Below are 20,911 nucleotides of genomic sequence, written 5' to 3' on the forward strand. Positions count from 1 at the left end.
ACTTACTGTTTAATAATAAATACATGGTATAAGAAGGATCAGGCTGTTTTCAAACTAAAACTTTCTAGTACACCCCTAAATTGTATTTCTTGAGCTTTTTCTTTTGTTGCTCATATTCATTATTCTCAAGGGCTAAAGATACCTGATGTAGGAAAAGATTGCCAAAAAAAAAAAAAAAAAAAGACAAAAGGTAGGACCATGTAACACCTATTAAAAAATACTTCAGTTTCTGGGTGTCTGGGTGCCTCACTCGGTTAAGTGTCCGACTTCAGATGAGGTCATGATCTCACAGTTCGTGAGTTCGAGCCCCAACGTCGGGCTCTGTGCTGACAGCTCAGAGCCTGGAGCCTGCTTCAGATTCTGTGTCTCCCTCTCTCTCTGCCTCTCCCTCGCTCACACTCTGTCTCTCAATAAATTTAAAAAAAAAAAAAAAGGAAATACTTCAGTTTTATTTCTTGGAATTACAAGGGCCGTAAAGATATTATATTTTATAACCCTAATCCTTTGCTACCACCCATGAGCAAACCTAAGCATGCTCTTAACCACTACAACTGCCCTTAACCAGAAATATCGCTCCTAGAAATCTACTCTGAGAAATTAGTTCAAAAGAAACAAGCTCAAGATACAAAGATATTTGTAATAGCATTACTCAAAGTAACACCACCACCAACAAAATGGAAATAACAGCCTTTACATATGACACATCAACCTAGATTAAAAAGCTACTGAAAATTAAGGCAAAATAGAAAATATCTGATATATGAAGTGAAAAAATATATATCTATCTTCTCAATTTAGAGAGCCCTCTTGGTTTGAAATCCCTTTTATACAAAATTTTTTTTCTAACATTAGAAATACACACAAATAATGTAACCAACTTTCAAAGGACTTGTGAAACCTGGTATACTCAATACTTAGGTAAGTAGGAGCTATTCTGAGCACTGTTAAAATCACATTTTCAGGGGCGCCTGGGTGGCGCAGTCGGTTAAGCGTCCGACTTCAGCCAGGTCACGATCTCGCGGTCCGTGAGTTCGAGCCCCGCGTCAGGCTCTGGGCTGATGGCTCGGAGCCTGGAGCCTGTTTCCGATTCTGTGTCTCCCTCTGTCTCTGCCCCTCCCCCGTTCATGCTCTGTCTCTCTCTGTCCCAAAAATAAAAATAAAAAATGTTGAAAAAAAAAAAAAAAAAAAAAAAATCACATTTTCATAAATAGTAAACTCTGGAGTCCTTAACATGAATGGAAAGCATAAAGATCCTTTAATTACTAAATTTCTTGATAACAGACACTTAACTTTTCCCTACCTTATGCTGTAATTTATTTAGCCATTCAACAAACATGTATTTGACAAACATGTATTGAGTGTTTCTCTGTGTGAAAGATTAGGTTACAATGGCAAACAATCATGCAATTGCAATGACACACAATAGCTTTGTCAGAAATAGTGAGTGCTATGGGAATCAAAGGCTAAGCACCAAATTCAAATAGGAAAGTAGAGATAATAGGACTTTTAACCTGCAACCTAAAAGAGGAATAGGATTTACTCAGAAGAGGGAAGGAGCTAAGAAAGAATATTCCACAAAGAGGATACAATATGGGTAAAGGTCATGAGGCAAGAGAGTAAAGCATGTTAAAAGAGCTACATACAGGCCAATATCACTAAGAGAGAGTACAAGGAAAACAATGATTATGGGTATGAAAGGTAACGGGAGACTAGATCAGGTAAGGCATGGAGATGGCAGGAAAAGATAACCTTCACCTGAAAAGCAATGATGATCAGCCTTAAACAGAGACTGATGTTATCAGACGATTAGAAAAATCACTGACTTCTGTACAGAGAGTGGACAATAAAGAAGTTAAGCCAGGAAACCTTGTAAGCACCTAATCAAGCAATCCACTCATAGTGACCCCAACTAGGGTGGTATGACAGTCTTCACCGTGTACACTCAGTACTTCCAGCTCTCCTCTGAGCACTTGGAACACCCTATGGCTGGTACAGCCCTGTGACTAGCTCTAGACAATGAGCTGTGAGAGAAAGTGATGTCTCACCTCCAGGCCAGAGGATTTTAACTGCCAAGCAAGATCTTCCAGAGTTCTTTCTCCCTCTGGCACTGAAATCAGTAACACTGGAAATATCAGCTACTCTACCAGCCTGGGTTCTTGAGTGACTGTAAGGAGGTAAGACCCCTGCCAACACATGTTAAACACGTGGTATGAAAGAGAAACAAATCTTTGTTGTTTTTAAGCCACTGACATTTTGGCTAAAAAAAAAAAAAAAAAACAGAAAAAAAAAAGAAAACAGCAACAAAAACCCAAAAGCCCAAAATTATGTCACTGTGACCAAGTTCCAAACCTTGTGCTTAATACATAATCTAACTGCAGTTTCAAACTCCCTCAGAAATGTAGTCTTAAATCATCAGTCAGGAATTTTTCCATTAACAACAATAAGTATGCCAACATGGACCCTCTCCACCAAAGGAATATGAGGTTATCTGCATAAGACTCCTAGCTTTTCTTCCCTAGAAAGCAGCCTGGCCTAAAACAATCCTTTTCTTTTGCTAATAACTTTCTTGCCTCCACCTTCCTTCTATAAGAACTGTCCATTTGGCACAACTCCTCGGAATGCCTTGCTCAACAGGATGCTACCTGAATCATAAATCGTGTAATAAAGCCAATTAGATCTTCAAATTTACATGAATTTTTGTTATTTAGCAGGAGCAAAGTCATTCTTAAGCAGATCAAAGAGACTAGGTCTATGAGTGGGTCTGTGCTAATGTTTATTTTTAAGTTTATTTGACAGAGAGCACATGAATGCAATCAGGGGAGGGGCAGAGAGGGGGAGAGGGAGAGAAGGGGGGAGGGGGGGAGAAGGGGAGAGGGGGAGAGGGGGGGAGAGGGGGAGAGGGGGGGAGAGGGGGAGAGGGGGAGAGGGGGAGAGGGGGAGAGGGGGGGAGGGGGGGAGAGGGGGAGAGAGAGGGAGAGGGGGAGAGGGGGGGAGAGGGGGAGAGGGGGAGAGGGGGAGAGGGGGAGAGAGAGGGAGAGAGGGAGAGAGAGAGAATTCCAAGTAGGTTCAGCGCTCAATCCCATGAACCGTGAAATCATGACCTGCGCCAAAATCAAGAGTGTCGACTGAGGTACCCAGGCGCCCATGCTAATGTTTAATAAAACAGTGTACTGTGAATTAATTCAATGTACATTTCATTGGAATGAGACATAAACTTCATGTATGTTCTAATAACAGCCCTGCTCGATAAAAAGATGACCTCTGCTTTAACATCAGTTAGTAAAACAGCTTGAAAAACATCTAACAAAATGACATCCATAAAGATTACTTACTACATTTTATAAGTAGGTAAATAATTAGTTGTGAATTAAGCTGGACTGACCTTGTTTAAAAGGTAACAGTCTAAGACTAAAGTAAACCCAAAATAAGCCAGGAAAAAAATGGTGAAATAGAAATAAAATAAAAAACAGAAAAACACAAGAGAAAAATCAATTAAATCAAAAGTTGATTTTTTTGAAAAGATCAACAAAATAAAACATAAATTCCTAAAATCAGAAATGAAAGAGAGAAAGGCTGCCTGGGTAGCTCGGTTGGTTGAGCAGCTAACTCTTGATTCCAGCTGGGGTCATGATCCTAGGGTCCTGGGATCAAGCCCTGCTTTGGGCTCCTCGCTCAGTGTGGAGCTGCTGGGGACTGACTCTCACTCTCTCCCTCTCTCCCCCCCGCTCCCCACCCCCCCCCCCCCACCGTCCTCCCTACCCCACTCTCACACTCTAAGAAAAAAAAAAAAAAAAAAAACAATGAAAGAGGGGAGGGATATCACTAATGACCTTACAAAAGTCAAAGGCTTGCAAGGAAATACTTTCGAAAAACTTTAGACCATGTAGATAATGAAATGGACAAACTCCTAAAAAGATGCAAGGCACCAAAATTAACTCAAGAAGGTAACAGATAATCTGAATAGATCTATAAGAAGAATTTCTACGAGAGCTTCTCACAAAGGAAAGCTCAGGCCCAAATGCCTTTGCTAGTGAATTCTATCCAACATTTAAAGGGAAAATTATATCAAACCTTCACAAACTCTTCCAGAAACAGTGGAAAAGAGAACACTTCACCAATCTTTTATGAGGCCACAAATACCCTCACAGGCATCCAAGAAAACTACAGACTATACCCTCATGAATATAAACATAAAACTCCAGTACAAAATATTAGCTATCTGAATTCCACAACAAAAAAGATTATATACATCATGACCAATAGGATTTATATATATACACACACATATATATATATATATATGTGTGTATATATATATATACACACACACACACACACACACATATATATATAGTCAAGTTAACTAACATACAGTGTATACAGGATACTCTTGGCTTCGGGAGTAGATTCCCATGATTCACTGCTTACATACAATACCCAGTGCTCATCCCAACAAGTGCCCTCCTCAATGCCCTCCACCCATTTTCCCCTCCCCCGTCCCCCATCAGCCTTCAAATTGTTCTCTGTATTTAAGAGAGACTTATGGTTTGCCTCCTTCTGTTTATAACTATTTTCCCCCTTCCCTTCCCCCATGGTTTTAAGTTTCTCAAATTCCACGAGTGAAAACATGATTATCTGTCTTCTCTGACTGACTTACTTCACTTAGCATAATACCCTCCAGTTCTGTCCACATTGTTGCAAATGGCAAGATTTTATTCTTTTTCTTTGCCAAGTAGAATTCTGTTGTATATATACGCCACATCTTCTTTATCCATTCATCAGTTGACAGACATTTGTGCTCTTTCCATAATTTGGCTATTGTTGGCAGCACTGCTATAATATTGGGGTACATGAGTCCCTATGAATCAGCACTCCTGTATCCTCTGGACAATTCCTAGTAGTACTATTGCTGGGTTGTAGGGTAACTCTATTTTTAATTTTTTGAGGAACCCCCACACTGCTTTCCAGAGTGGCTGTACCAGTTTGCATTCCTACCAACAGTAGGATTTTTTCTAAGAATGCCAGGTTGGTTTAACATCTGAAAATCAATTAATGTAATATTAATAAAGAAAAGCATGATCTTCTTAGCAGATGTAGAAAAAGCACTTGATAACATCCAAAACTCATTTAAGATTAAAAACTCTCAACAAACTGGGGCACCGGGGTGGCTCAGTCAGTTGAGCGTCCAACTCTTGGTTTCAGCTCAGGTCATGATCTCACGGTTCATGAGATTGAGCCCTGCATCAGGCTCTGGGCTGACAGTGTGCAGTCTGTCTGGGATTCTCTCTCTGCCCTTCCCCCATTCATGCTATCTCTGTCTCTCAAATAAATAAACTTAAAAAATAATAATAATAAAATTAAAAAAAAACTCTCAACAAGCTAGAAGTAGAGGGACTTCAACCTGATAATGGGCATCTACAAAATCCAGGCAGCTAAGATTATACATAATGATGGAAGATTGAATGCTTTTCCCCTAAGATCAGGAACAAGGCAAAGCTGTTCACTCTCACTACCTGTATTCGACATCCTATTAGCCAGCTCAGAGGGGGTGAGAGGAAAGGAGGGAGTGGGTGAGAGGAAAGGAGGGAGTGGGTGAGAGGAAAGGAGGGAGTGGGTGAGAGGAAAGGAGGGAGGGGGAGAGAGGAAAGGAGGGAGGGGGAGAGAGGAAAGGAGGGAGGGGGAGAGAGGAAAGGAGGGAGGGGGAGAGAGGAAAGGAGGGAGGGGGAGAGAGGAAAGGAGGGAGGGGGAGAGAGGAAAGGAGGGAGGGGCGGAGAGGAAAGGAGGGAGGGGCAGAGAGAGGAAAGGAGGAAAGAAGGAAGAAAAGGCATTCACATTGGAAAGGACAAATAAACCTGTCCTTATTTACAGATGACATAATCTTTCAAGTAAAAAAACCTATGGAATTCACACAAAAAAACTATAAATAATGAACAAGTTCAGCAAGGTTGCAGAAGATCAAAGTGCAAAAATCTACTGTACTTCTATTTACTAGGAATGAACAATCTAAAAAATCAAATTAACAATTTCACTCACAGTAATATCAAAAAGAATAAAATACTTAGGAATAAATTTAACAAAATACATATAAGACTTATACATTAAAAGCTACAGGGGCGCCTGGGTGGCTCAGTCGGTTAAGTATCTGACTTTGGCTTAGGTCATGATCTCACGGTTTGTGAGTTTGAGGCCCACATTAGGATCTGTGCTGACAGTCCAGAGGCTGGAGCCTGCTTAGGATTCTGTATCTCCCCCTCTCTCTTTCTCTCTCTCTCTGCCCCTCCCCCACTTGCACTCTGTCTCTCTCTCAAAAATAAACATGAAAAAAAAATGAAAAAAAAAAAAAAAAACCCTACAAAACATAGCCAGAAGACATAAAAAACCTATTATTGATGAAAAGATATCCATGTTCATTGACTGGAAGACTTAATATTGTTAAGATACCATTTCTCCCCAAATTGACTTACAGATTCAATACAATCCCTATAAAAATCACAGCTGGCTCTTTTACAGATAGGAATGGACAAGGTGTTCTTAAATTTTATTTGAATGCAAAGAATCCAGGAAAAAACAAAACAATCTTGGAAAAAGAAGAACAAAAGTGAAGACTTCCACTTTCCCTATTCTGATGCTACAGCAATCAAGAGAGTATGGAAATAAGGATAGACATAGAATCAATGGAACCAAACTGAGATTCTAGAAATAAATTCATTCATAGTCAACTGATAACCAACAAGCAGGCCAATGCAAATCAGTGGGAAAAGACAGTCTTTTCAAGAAATGGCATGGGGACAACTGAATAACCACACACAAAAAGATGAAGTTAGACCCTTATGTTAAACCATACACAAAAAAAATCAACTCAAACGTATCACAGACCTAAATATAAGAGCTAAAACTATAAAACTCTTACAAGAAAACATAAGAGTAAATTTTCACGACCTTGGGTTAGACAAAGATTTCCTACATATGACACCAAGAATGCAAGTGATACTGGATCAAGAAACTGTATTCAGAATCTGTAAGGAACTCTTACAAATCAATAGGAAGAAAACAATGAAAAATGGGCAAAAAAATATGAATAGACATTTGTCCCAAGATGACCCATGAACAGGCCAAAAAGCAAATGAAATGATGCTCAACATCATTAGTCATTAGGGAACTGTATATTAAAACCACAATGATACCATTTTACAACCACTAGAATGGCTATAATAAAAAAGACAAGAAATAAGTCTTAACAAGAATAAAAAAAATAGAACCCTCATGCATTGATGGCTAAGAATGGAAAATGGTACAGCCATTTTAGTAACTTCTTAAAAAGTTAAAGCATAGGGGCGCCTGGGTGGCGCAGTCGGTTAAGCGTCCGACTTCAGCCAGGTCACGATCTCGCGGTCCGTGAGTTCGAGCCCCGCGTCAGGCATCTGGGCTGATGGCTCGGAGACTGGAGCCTGTTTCGGATTCTGTGTCTCCCTCTCTCTCTGCCCCTCCCCCGTTCATGCTCTGTCTCTCTGTCCCAAAAATAAATTAAAAACGTTGAAAAAAAAAAAAAAAAAAAGTTAAAGCATAAAATTGCCACATGACTCAGAAGTTCTGCTCTTAGGTCCTCTATCCAAGAAAAAAAACGAAACCAAAAACAAGTCCACACAAAAGCTTGTACATCAACGTTCACAGCAGAACTATTCATAATAGCCAATAAATGGAAATAATCCAATGTCCATTAACTCATGAATGGATAAACAAACTGTAGTATACCCATACAGTGGATTACTCTTCAGCAATAAAACGGAATGAAGTACTGATACATGCTACAGATAGATGAATCCTGGACAAAATATCAGCAAATTGAATGCCACAACCAATAAAAAAGATTATACACCAACCAAGAAGGATTTATTCCAAGAATGCAAGGCTGATTTTATCTGAAAAATAAATATAATATGCCATGTTAATAGCATAAACAAAAAGAACATGATCATCTCAATAAATGCTAAGTAGAAGAAGCCACACACTACAGGCCACTTACTGTACAATTCCATTTATGTGAAACATCCAGAAAAAGCAAATATATAGAGAAAGAAAGCTATTGGTTATCTGGGGCTAGGGTGGGAACAAGAAGAGAATGGGCACAAAGCATCTTTTCGGGGCGATGGAAATGTTCTAAAATTGAATTATATCAATAGTTGCACAATTCTCTAAATTTACTAAAAATATTTGAATTGTACATTTAAAATGAGTGAACTATATGGTATATAAACTTCAACAAAGTTATTCTCTGAAAAGATAATAACCTAAATTCTAACTACAACACAAGATGATTAACATCTTAAAAGCAATATACTCTCTTATCACTGTATAATGTTGAACTAAAAAATGAACTTGCTGGGGTGCCTGAGTGGCTCAGTCAATTAAGTGTCCCACTCTTGATTTCGACCCAGGTCATGATCTCATGGTTCATGCTTGGGATTCTCTCTCTCTCTCTCTCTCTCTCTCTCTCTCTCTCTCTCCCTCCCTCCCTCCCTCTCTCTCTCCCTCCCTCCCTCTCCCTCTCTCTCTGCCTCATTGTCCCCAGCAAGCAAGTGCATGCACACACTCCCTCAAAAAAAAAACTTTATAAAAAATGAACTTGCCATGATTAAATAAATGGTTTCCTGAAAAATAAAAACAGTCCTAAACAGTCAATTTTTTACTGACCAGAATTTTGTTTAGAGCCTGATGATCCTCCATGTTCTAGCTTTGCTTTCTTCTTCTTTGATGATGATGATGATGACTCAGAAGATACCGAACGTTTTTCTACTACAGGAGTGGAAAGAGCTCGTTTTTTGAACAGCTCTCGTTCTCTCAACAGGCTTGGATCCATATTTCTGCAAAGATATAAGTAAATATCTTCAATACAGATTCTAATCACTCAAACCTATAGGCCAAATCCATAGGTCCCAAGAAGAATTACTTCCAAACAAAACTACCTTTTATTATAAGTTCTCCAGCACTTGTTTTAATTCACTTAGTGATTCACTTAACAATCTTCAGTTAGTGCCAGGAACTGTGCTAGGCACTAATAAAGAGAAATAGAATTAGTCTCTAAAGCTCTAGGAACTGCACTGTCCCATATGATACCCACTGGTCACATGTGCCTATGGAACACATGAAATGGGGCTAGAGTTGAAACGTACACACTAGATCTAAAAGATTTAGCACAAAAGAACTTTTAAAACTACTGATGAGATTTTTTTTTAAGTTCATTTTTTTGAGAGAGAGAGAGTGAGCACGCAGGGGAAGGGCATAGAGATAGGGAGAGAGAGAATCTGCGCTGACAGCACAGAGCCTGACACAGGGCTCCATCTCATGAACTGTGAGATCAGGACCTGAGCTGATATCAAGAGTTGGACACTAAAAAAAAAAAAAAAAAAAAAAAAAAAAAAAAGGAGTTGGACACTTAGCCTACTAAGCCGAGACACCTCATGAGGAGATATTTTATCACATGTTGATGTGATAATATTTTGGATATCCTAGGTTAAAAAAAAATATTAAAACTAATTTCCCCCAACCATATGATCATCTCAATAAATGCAGAAAAAGCATTTGACAAAATACAAAATCTGTTCAGGATAAAAACTCTCAACGAAGTGGGTTTAGAGGGAACATATCTCAACATAACATAATAAAGATCAAAATGAAAAACTCAAAGCTCACATCATACTCCATGGTAAAAAAAGTGAGAGCTTTTTCTCCAAGATCAGGAATAAGACAAGGATGTCCACTCTCACCAGTTTTATTCAATATACCAGTGGAAGTTCTAGATACAGCAAACAGACAAGAAAAATAAAAAGCATCCAAACTTGTAATGAAAATGTGAAACTGTCATTATTTCCAGAAGACATGATACTATATACAGAAAACCCTAAAGACTCCACCAAAAAATTAGTAAATGAATTCAGTATAGTTGCAGGATACAAAATTAATGTACAGAAATCTGTTCTGTTCCTATACACTAATAACAAAGTAGGAGAAAGAGAAATTAAGAAAACAATCCCACTTACAATTGCACCAAAAAGAATTAAATACTCAGGAATAAATTTAACCAAGGAGATCAAAGACCTACAAATACTCTGAAAACTAAAGGACACTGATGAAAGAAACTAAAGGTGAAACAAATAGATATTCCATGCTCATGGATTAGAAGAACATCATTAAAATGTCCTTACTACCCAAAGCAATTTTCAGATTCAATGCAATCCCAATCAAAATACCAATAGCATTTTTCACAAAACTAGAATAAGATAATCCTAAAATTTGTATGAAACCACAAAAAACCCTGAATAGCCAAAAGAATCTTGAAAAAGAAGCACAAAAAACTGGAGGTATCATGATCCCAGGTATCAGGATATACTACAAAGCTACAGTAATCAAACAGTATGGTGCTGACCCAAAAAGAGATACATAGATCAACAGAACAGAAGAGAGAGGCCAAAAATAAACCGACCCTTACTGGTCAATGAATTCATGACAAAGGAAGCAAGAACATACAATGGGAAAAAGAATCTTCAACAAATGGTGCTGGGAAAACTAGACACCTACAGGCAAAAAAGAAACTGAACCACTTCTTACACCATACACAAAAATAAACTAAAATGGATTAAAGACCAAATGTGAGACCTGAAACCTTAAAACTCCTAAAAGAAAAATACAGACAGTAATCTGTTGGACACTGGCCTTAGCAACACTTTTCTAGATGTGTCGCCTCAGGCAAGGGAAACAAAAGCCAAAATAAACTATTGGGACTTCATCAAAACAAAAAGCTTGTGCACAGCAAAGGAAACCATCAACAAAACAAAAAGATAACCTACTGAATGGGAGAAGATAATTGCAAATGATATATCTGATAAGGGGTTAATATCCAAAATAAAGAAGTTATCTCTCTCTCTCTCTCTCTCTCTCTCACACACACACACACACACACCAAAAAAACCCCCACTAACAATTAAAAATGCGTAGAGGACCTGAATAGACATTTTTCAAAGATGACATACAAATGGCCAACAGACACATGAAGAGATACTTAATATTACTAATCATCAAGGAAATGCAAATCAAAACCACAATAAGATATCTCCTCACACCAGTCAGAATGGCTGTTATAAAAAAGAAATAACATGTGCAGACAAGGATGTGGAGAAAAAGCAACCCTCATGCACCACCAATGGGAATGCAAACTGGTACAGCCACTGTGGAAAACAGTATAGAGGTTCCAAAAAATTAAAAATAGATATACTATATGATCCAATAATTTCCCTGGTATTTACCCAAAGAAAACAAAAGCACTATCAAAGAGATAAATGCAGCCCTGTTTATGGCAGCATTCTTTATAATCGCCAAGATATGGAAGCAACCCAACTGTATTAACAGATAAATGGACAAAGAAAATAAATGTGGCATGTGTAATGTGTAGACACATACATATATATGTATACATACGTGTGTATACACATATATATGTATACACACACATATATGTATACACACATATGTATACATACACATATATGTGTGTACACACACATACTCACACAATGGACTATCAGCCACAAAAAGAATGAGATCTTGCCCTCTGAGACAAGGGTGGACCTAGAGGGTATTATACTAAGCAAAATAAGCAGAGAGGTAAATACTATATGATTTCATTTATACTTGTCATCTAAAAAACAAATGAACAGACTCTTAAATACAGAGAACAAGCTGGTGGTTGCCAGAGGAGAGGTTGGTGGGGGGATGGGCAAAATAGGTAAAGGGTATTAAAAAGTATAAACTTAAAAATAAATAAAAATAAAAAGTATAAACTTCCAGTTATTTTTTTTTTCAAACTTCCAGTTATGAAATAAATATGTCGTGGAGATGAAAAGTACAGCATTAGGGAATATACTCAATAATAATGCAATAATGTTGCATGGTGACAAACGGTGGCTGTACCTATCACAGAGAGCATTTAGTAATGTATGTAACTGTTGAATCAACATGTTGTACACCTAGGGGTGCCCAGGTGGTTCAGTCAATCGTCCGACTCTTGATTTCGCCTCAGGTCATGATCTCACAGTTTTCACGGGTTTGAGCCCCCCACATCAGGCTCTGTGCTGGCAACACGGAGCCTGCTTGGGACAGGGAATCTCTGTCTTCCCCTTTCCCACTTGTGTTCTCTCTCAAATAATAAAACAAAATAAAAACTTAAAAAAAAATGCTGTATACCTAAAACTAATATAACATTGTATGTCAATTATACTTCAATAAAGACAAATTAAAACTGATTTTTTTTAATTAAAACATTTTACAGGCCACCTGGGTGGCTCAGTTGGTTAAGTGTCCAACTCTTGGTTTCGGCTCAAGTTGTGATGTTGGTGAGTTCAAGCTTGCATCCAGCTTTGCACTGACCATGTGGAGTCTGCTTGGGATTCTCTCCCTCTCTCTCTGCCCCTCCCCTGCACACATAGGCACGCTCTCTCCCTCTCTAACTAAATAAACATGTTTTAAAAACAAATTTTTAAACTACATGTGCGGCTCATGTTTGCAGCTCTCATTGTATTTCTATTGGACAACACTGCTCTAGAAACATCAGACTACTCGGCAGAAGTTAGGAAGCAGATATAGGTTCATTGGGGGAAAAAATCATCAGAATTACTTATAAGTGAAAAGATGTCTTTCAAAACTGGTGAATTCTTGGGGCGCCTGGGTGGCTCAATGGGTTGAACATCGGACTCTTGATTTCGGCTTAGGTCATGATCCCAGAGTTGTGGGATCAACCTGAGTCAGGCCCCGTGCTGACCGTGGAACCTGCTTAAAATTCTTTCTCTCTCTCTCTTTTTCTCTCCCCCCCCCTCCCCGCCCCCTCTGCCCCACTCCTCTGCTCCCTCTCACTCTCTCAAAAAACAAAACAAAACAAACAAACCAAAAATTTGTTTTTTTAATTAAAAAAAGGGGCACTGGGTGGCTCAGTCGATTAAGCATCTGACTTGATTTCAGCTAAAATCATGATCTCACAGTTCATGAGTTCAATCCCCACATCAGGCTCTGTGGTGATAGCACAGAGCCTGCTTGGGATTCTCTGTCTCCCTCTCTCTTTTCCACACCCCACACTAGCTCTCATATAAACATTAAAAAAATAATACTAATAAAAAATAAATTTAAAAAATTAAATTAAAAAAGACCTGGTGAACTCTATGTCATTGTGTGATAAGAAGGCTTGATTACAATGTTAGAAATATCTACAGAAAATTCCTGATTTAGAGGGAGGTGGCACTAGATCTCTTCTTTTGTTTTTTTCCCCAGTTCTAAAACTTCAGAGTCCTAAGCAACTTTAGTACAGCCAGGGAAGCCACAGATCATTCAACAAGTTTTTGTTTTTTGTTGGTTTTTTTTAATGTTTATTTTTGAGAGACAGCATGAGCAGGGGAGAGAGAGGGAGACACAGACCTGGAAGCAGGCTCCAGCTGTCAGCACAGAGCCCGACACAGGACTCAAACCCACAAACCTTGAGATCATGACTGAGCTGAAACCAAGAGTGGGCTGCTTAACTAACTGAACCACCCAGGTGCCCCACAAGTATTTTAAAATGTTCCTCTCTTCAGGCACCTGGGTGGCTCAGTCAGCTAAGCAGCCCACTCTTGGGTTTCAGCTCAGGTCATGATCTCACCATTCATGGGTTTGAGCCTCAAGTCGGGCTCTGTGGAGCCTGTTTGGGAGTCCCTCTCTCCCTGCCCTTCCCCTACTCTTGGTCTGTCTCTCAAAATAAATAAACTTTAAAAAAAAATTTTTAGGGGCACCTGGGTGGCTCAGTCGGTTAAGTGGCCAACTCTGGCTCAGATCATGATCTCATGGCTCCTAAGTTCGAGCCCAGCATGGGGCTCTCTGCTATCACTGCAAAGCCCTCTTCAGATCCTCTGTCACCCACTCTCTCTGCCCCTCCCCGGCTCGTGCTCGCCCTCTCTCAAAAATAAATATTAAAAAAATAATAATAATAAGAATTAAAAAATAAAAATCTCAATCTGTCAAAAAAAATTTTTCTAAATAAATAAAAAATAAAATGTTCTTCTCTTATTTTACAATCCAGTAACTGCACTACTCGGTACTTACCCAAAGAATAGGAAAACTCTATTTTGAAAAGATATATCATCCCTATACTTATTGCAGCATTATTTACAATAGTCAAATTATGGAACCAGCCCAAGTGTCCATTAGAAGATGAATGGATAAAGAAGATGAGGTACACATAATATATATATATATATATATATATATATATATATATATACACACACACGTATGTACACAATGGAATATTATTCAGCCATAATGAAATACACAATGGAATATTATTCAGCCATAAAAAATAATGAAATCTTGCCATTTGCAACAACACAGATGGATCTAGAGAGTATAATGCTAAGTAAAACAAGCCAGCCAAAGAAAGACAAATACCATATGATTTCACCCATGTGTGGAATTTAAGAGACAAAAAAAAGGGGGGGGAAAAAGACAACTCAAAAAAGAGTCTTAACTATAGAGAACAAATTGATGGTTACCAGAGGGGAGGTGGGCAGGGGATGGGGAAAATAGAGAAGGGAATTAACAGTATACTTTTTTTTTTTTTTAAGTTTATTTATTTTGAGAGACCGTGCAAGCAAGAGCAGGGGAGGGGCAGAGAGGGAGAGAATCCCCAGCAGGCTCTGCGTGTTGTCAGCACGGAGCTCCATGAGAGGCTCAAAACCCCCAAACTGTGAGATCATGACCTGAGCCAAAATCAAGAGCCGTATGCTCAACCACCTGAGCCACCCAGGTGCCCCAAAGGTACACTTATGTTGATGAGCATGGAGTAATATATGGAACTGGTGAATCATTATATTGTACACCTGAAACTAATGTAACATTGTACGTTAACTACACCGGAATTGAAATTTTAAAAAGTTCCTCTCTTCAGACCCATAAGCACAGGATAAACTGATGGTTGCCAAAGGAGGGATTGATGGGGGATATGAAAATGGGCAAAATGGGTGAAAGGGAGTAGGCTATCGAGGCCTCCAGTTAAGGAAAGAATAAATCACCAGGATGAAAAGTTTAGCACAGGGAATAGAGTCAATGGTACTATAACAGCACTGTATGGTGACAGATGGTAGCTACACTTCTGGTGAGCACAGCATAAGGCACAGAGTTGTACAAATCACTATTCTGTATATTCGAAGCTAATGTAACATTGTGTGTCAATTATACCTCTATAAAGAAAAAAAGTTCCTCTCTTGTTTGAACTCTCCTAGAACACCATGGAGTCTAGGAAGCACACAAACTGACACAAAATGATTTCTGCATTCTTCACAAGTAGGGAAGGAAGGTCTGGGAGGAAAAAGATTGTATCTTAATTTTGAAAGCCTTCATGCACAGAGCAGCTCAATAAATATTTGTTATATGAATAACGAACACAAAAACACCTTTAAATTGCTCTAGCCTCGTTACAGGTTTCACAGGCCTTTATTAAATGTCTTGTGTTTGTGACCTCAATCTTTGTGTACTTGTCTTGTGTTTGCATAACTCCCAAGCTTTGAAGGGTTCTGGAAGATAAACCCTTGCCTTCACGCAGCTTAAGCTGAAGAACATGAAAGGATTGAGCACCTCACTTAAAAAGCAATGGATAAAATGTGACTCAGAGTGGTAAAAGTTAAAAATGTAATAAGCACTGATAAGAAATAATCAGAGTAAACTTTATTTGAGTGAGAGTCACAGGCACTGGAATCCAAGGACCTGACTTCTCTCAGTACTACTCTCTAAACTGCAACATGACCCTAGGCCATCCACTAGACCTAAATCCAATTTTATCATAGGCAAAATGAAGACACTTACCAATACTGTCTACATCTAGCCCAACTTTAAAATGAGACATGAAAAGCATTTTTTTTTTTAAATAAAGCAATACAAGTATGTGTTATTTCAGTGTTACTATTCTGGGTTGGATCTGAAAAAAAATGATTATACCAGGGTGAGGAAGGTGGGAGACAGCCCTGAGGAGGGGAGGGAAAGTGTGAGAGAAAAAAGGAGAAATCGCAAGTGATAAAGTGGGGGCAACAAGCCTAAAACAGAAAATATGTGTAGATGTTTATTTCACCTTGTAAAGACAGGTAATTAAGCCAGGCTTTTAATCATGATTTCAACACACTTAAATGAAAGCCTTACAGTTCACAAAAACCCTAAATCTTTACAGCATTTGAGCCTCACAACTCTTTGAGACGAAACCTGTTAGTTTTACTCCTTATTTTAATGTGAAATCTGAAGTGAAGAGGTACAATTAAGGTCACACAGCTGTAAGTGCCTAGGCCAGGACGTGAATACCCTGCCTACTAAATCAAATGCGTCCTACTCCAGACCTGAAATGCTGGTAAAGGCTTCTAAAACAAAGGCGACCTGTGTGACACGGGTACCATTCAATGGCACCTAGAGCAAAAGACTTAATGTCCCCTTTCTCACCATCGCATGCTCCACCTAACTTTTCCTCCTTTTTTTCAGACTACTCAAACAATTTGTCCTGTTTTACATACGCTGACTCGGGTAGTAGACAGGATACATCACCATGCCCATTTTCCGTAAAACAACAACAAAAATCATCAGCACAACTCGGGGATCAAGTGTTCCTCCATGGATGGTCACTGAGAAGCCAAAACTTAAATCAGAACCTTCTGGCTCGAAATCACACGTTCTTTCCACGGTATCGTTCGATTTTTCTTCAACCTTTCTACTTTTCCTTCTTTCCCTGCGTAAGCCCCAGAGCGGCCCCTGGCACCTAAGAATACTGCTAAGAACAGTCAGCAAGGTATGAAATGAGACTGCCTACCTCTTAAATGACAGGAATGTAGGGTGGGACGAAAAGGTATCGTAGCGTTTTGATTTGGAACAGGTCTTTAGACTTTGCAGACAACAACTGTAATAAGTGAAGTTTAGGAATCATTAAAAACCAAGTCTCCAACAGGCAGCTTAAAAAAAAAAAATCGTGAAGGTGCATCTAAATCACAGCCTTTAGCTGGACACCGTGGTTCCCCAAACTCCACACACGTTTCGCTCGGCTACTGTTAAAGTCGGAGGCTAAGAAGAGACACAATCAGCTCTTCGACTGCCAATATCCTCTCTTTCCAACCCAAAAGTTTGCTCAATGGACCTCCGGCCTAAAAGACAATGCCCCCAAGAAGTTGTTACTGTGTTTGGTGTTTCGCGCAGAGAACCGCGGCCCCCAGCCTCCGGAGAGATGGAAGACTAGCTCGCCGCTCGGGAGGAGGCGGTCCTGGGGAACAACAGGCCGGGGCTCCGCTCCCTCACCCGGCGGCTGCAGCCCCTACCTGAGCGAGGAGGGCCACCCCACGCGACCGGCCGCCGCCTCCCAGCGCCTCCACCTCGACCAGCCGCCCACGCCCGCGTGGCCACCGCTTCCTGCTTCTCGTCAGCGCCCCCGCCTGCCCGTACGCACTCCCAGCGCAGCCCCGCCAGGCCGGGGTCTCGGCACTGGCGGCAGCGGCAGCGGCAGCGGCAGCGGCAGCGGAGGCTGCAGCTAAGGCGGCGCGACTCGGCCCCGGACTCCGCCCGCCACTTCCTGATCAGGCTACTAGGAGCTCAGTCCCGGCAGGCACCGCGGCGCCCCCGCCGCCGAGAACGCGCATGCGTCATCACGTGCGCCGACCGGGATACCGCGGAGGGCAATCAGCCGTCTGGGGCGTCCTGGATTTCTAAAACAACTAGGTGTTAGGGGGACGGGGCGGAGAATGAGACAAGCGGCTTGAGAGTAGCCATTGCTAAAAAAAGAAAATTTTTCTTTGCAGAAGTTTAAAGCTACCAGATCCTCCTCCAGTGTGCTCTGGAATCTGTTTAACCCAAGTGGCAATGAGATCTTTCAAGTTATTGAGTATCTACCAGGTGTTTTGTACTTTTCATCGAACGCTAGTCACCAGCACCTAAGTCACCAGTTCCAGCTGTCTTACAAGTGAGGAAACTACAGGCCCAGTGAAGCTAAATGACTTGCTCAACACAGCATAGTTAGCTAGCAAAGGCAAATACGGACGTGGAGCCTGGCTTCTAAAATCCACACCTATGAAAACCCCTAGAAAAGGATTTTGCATTTGGAAGCAACTTAAAGAGGTAGGAATAAAGCCACGAAAAAGATAATTGACGTTACCCACAGCCATCACTGTATTAGAGTGTGTCAAATTTCTGTGGCCTTTCACTCTTAATATGTATTAGAGTGTGTCGAAGTTCCTGTGGCTGTCATTCCACTCTTAAAACCTAAAGCGGCATCAAAGCCAGTGCTCAACTATTCTGTATCTAGTGTTTAATTACTTAGTACTGGTTAGTCAAATACTTAACCTGTGCCTCAGTTTTCTCACCTGAGAAATGGGAATAATAATTGTACTACCATAATGGGGTACTTGCATTGGACTGTTGTGAAGATTAAATGAGATAATACATAAATTTGTATTCAAAATTTGGAAATAAAGCCAAAAGGTGATTTGTGTATGGCTTTTTGAAATTAGTTTCATCCTAGAGGATTTTCTAATAAACCCACTTGATGTTCATCTGACGCCCTCAGGAAATGTAACTTTGCTGGAATAGTACAACCCAGTAAAGTCAGAGATTGGTTAAAAAAAAAAAACAAAAAACTAAACTAATGAGTAATAGGGAGAAGGAGCAGGCACCAAGTGAAAAATAGAGACATGGCTATTTGTAATATACTTGAAGCCTCCACCATTGATGTTTAAACTTTTTTTTTTAATGTTTGTTTATTTTTGAGAGAGAGGGACAGAACACAAGTGGGGGAGGGGCAGAGAGAGAGGGAGACACAGAATCGGAAGCAGGCTCCAGGCTCTGAGCTATCAGCACAGAGCCCAACAGGGGGCTCGAACCCACAAACCCATGACCTCAGCCAAAGTGGGACGCTCAACCAACTGAGCCACCCAGGTGCCCCACCACCACTGGTGTTTAAATAAATCTTTATAATAATTCAGACCACCTACATATTGGCAGCCTCAGTACTTCCAGGTTAGTGTCAGATTTTATGAAGAATGATCCAAGCCACTAATATAATAGCAATTCATGTCTTACCTCATGAATGAATATAATACCCTGCATACTCTTTGGTGGGAAGTATGGTGACTTATTTTTGTTTTGTTTTGTTTTTAATTTTTCAAATGTTTACTTTTGAGGGAGTGCAAGTGGGGTAGGGGCAGAGAAGAGGTAGAGAGAGAATCACAAGCAGACTCTGTGCTGTCAGCGCAAAGCCCAACATGGGGCCTGAACTCACGAGCCCTGAGGTCATGACCTGAGCCAAAGTAAGACACTCAAACAATGGAGCCATCCAGGCACCCCATCAGAGAAATGTAATTTGCATATTTTATGAAACACTCTTCTGTCCTAACCTACTACCCCAACTCAGTATAATCACAGGATTCTAATATAGTGAATTAATGTTTTTACTATTTTATTTAATTGTGACATATAACAAAATTTGCCATTTCAACCATTTTATTTGCTTTTAATTATTATTTTCTTTTAGAGAGTGTGCAATTGGGGGAGGGGGCAGAGGGAGAGAAAGAGAGAATCTTAAACTGAGTGTGGAGCCCAATGCAGGGCTCAATCCCATGACCCTGGGATCATGACCTGAGCTGAAATCAAGAGTTGAGCACTCAACTGACTGAACCACCCAGGCGCTCCTCAACCATTTTAAAGTATACAATTTGGTGGCATTAACTACATTCATAATCTAGTACAACCATCATTACGGTTTCAAAAATTTTTCATCACCCCAAACAGAAACTTTGTACTCATGAAGCAATAACCTGCCATTCCTTCCTCCCTCCAGCTCCCAGTAATTCCTAATCTACATTCCATCTCTATGAATTTGCCCTAATTCTACATATTTTATACAAGTAGAATAATACAATATTTGTCTCTTACTGTCTGCCTTATTTCACTTAATATAATGTTTTCAAGGAACATCCATGTTGTAGCATGTATCAGAACTTTATTCTTTTTTATGTAGCAGTTTAATTTTACAACTTAATTTTTCACATTATGTAATTGCTTGGGAGAGGAAAACTGAAGACAAATAAGTTTCCTTCATTCTACCATCAAATAATAATTGCCTTTCAACTCCCCTCACCTGTTACTCTATCTCAACACATGAAATAGATACCTAAATTCTCAAAATAGCCAAATTAGCAAATTTAGCTTAGAAAAGCAAATTAGTTAACATCCACACAATCAAAAGCTAAAGTAAGTATTTTGCTTATCACCTGTCCTGGATTTCCCTAGCATTAACTGTTTCTGCTCCATTAGAGCCTTTTCCCCCAGCCTTCTTAGCCTACCCAACCCTGTAAATATCTTCCCAGGTCCCTGCTTCCTTCTCAAACATTCATCCCATAAAGGAGGAATAGTCTTTTTTCCCCTACCTCATTGTAAGTTTTCCAGCAGGGGCCCTGTAATTAGACTAATAAAAGATAAATTAACAAAAGAAAAACAAACAAGTTTATTAATGAGCATCACACATACACATGGGAATACCTGGAGATGAGTAACTCAAAGGGGTGGATAGAACTTGAGTTTATTTAGCATTCTAACAAAAGAACAATAACAAAAGAACTGACTGGCTCAGTCAGTAGAGCATGTATCTCTTGATCTCAGGGTTGTAGCTTCAGGCCCCATATTGGGTATAGAGATTACTTAAAAATGAAATCCTTGGGGCACCTGGGTGGCTCAATTGGTTAAGTGCTCCAACTTCAGCTCAGGTTGCAGTCTCACGGTTCGTGAGTTCAAGCCCCACATCGGGCTCTGCTGGCAGCATAGAGCCCATTTCGGATTCTCTGTCCCTCCCCCACCCCACCCCACCCCCCCACCGTCTCTC

The 20,911-nt window shown here is 40.0% G+C and overlaps 1 protein-coding gene across 5 annotated transcripts in view; it reads right to left on the reverse strand.

Annotated features, from left to right (window-relative positions):
- The window catches only part of GTF2E2 (general transcription factor IIE subunit 2), an 80,273-nt gene extending 62,703 nt beyond the window's left edge, over positions 1-17,570 (reverse strand). Inside the window, exons 1-2 of one of the 5 annotated variants that reach the window (XM_058720185.1) lie at positions 17,361-17,568; positions 8,692-8,861 (exon numbers count right to left, since the gene is read on the reverse strand). In XM_058720185.1, the coding sequence (XP_058576168.1) occupies positions 8,692-8,857 (166 nt within the window). In that variant the 5' untranslated portion in view covers positions 8,858-8,861; positions 17,361-17,568. Of the gene's footprint in view, positions 1-8,691; positions 8,862-8,963; positions 9,050-16,861; positions 16,990-17,360 lie in introns of those variants that run through there. The other 4 variants (XM_058720183.1, XM_058720187.1, XM_058720186.1 and 1 more) reach the window with 4 other exon arrangements.
- Positions 17,571-20,911: the final 3,341 nt, after the last annotated feature.

Source organism: Neofelis nebulosa, chromosome 3 (assembly GCF_028018385.1).
Source record: "Neofelis nebulosa isolate mNeoNeb1 chromosome 3, mNeoNeb1.pri, whole genome shotgun sequence".
NCBI classification, from domain to species: domain Eukaryota; kingdom Metazoa; phylum Chordata; class Mammalia; order Carnivora; family Felidae; genus Neofelis; species Neofelis nebulosa.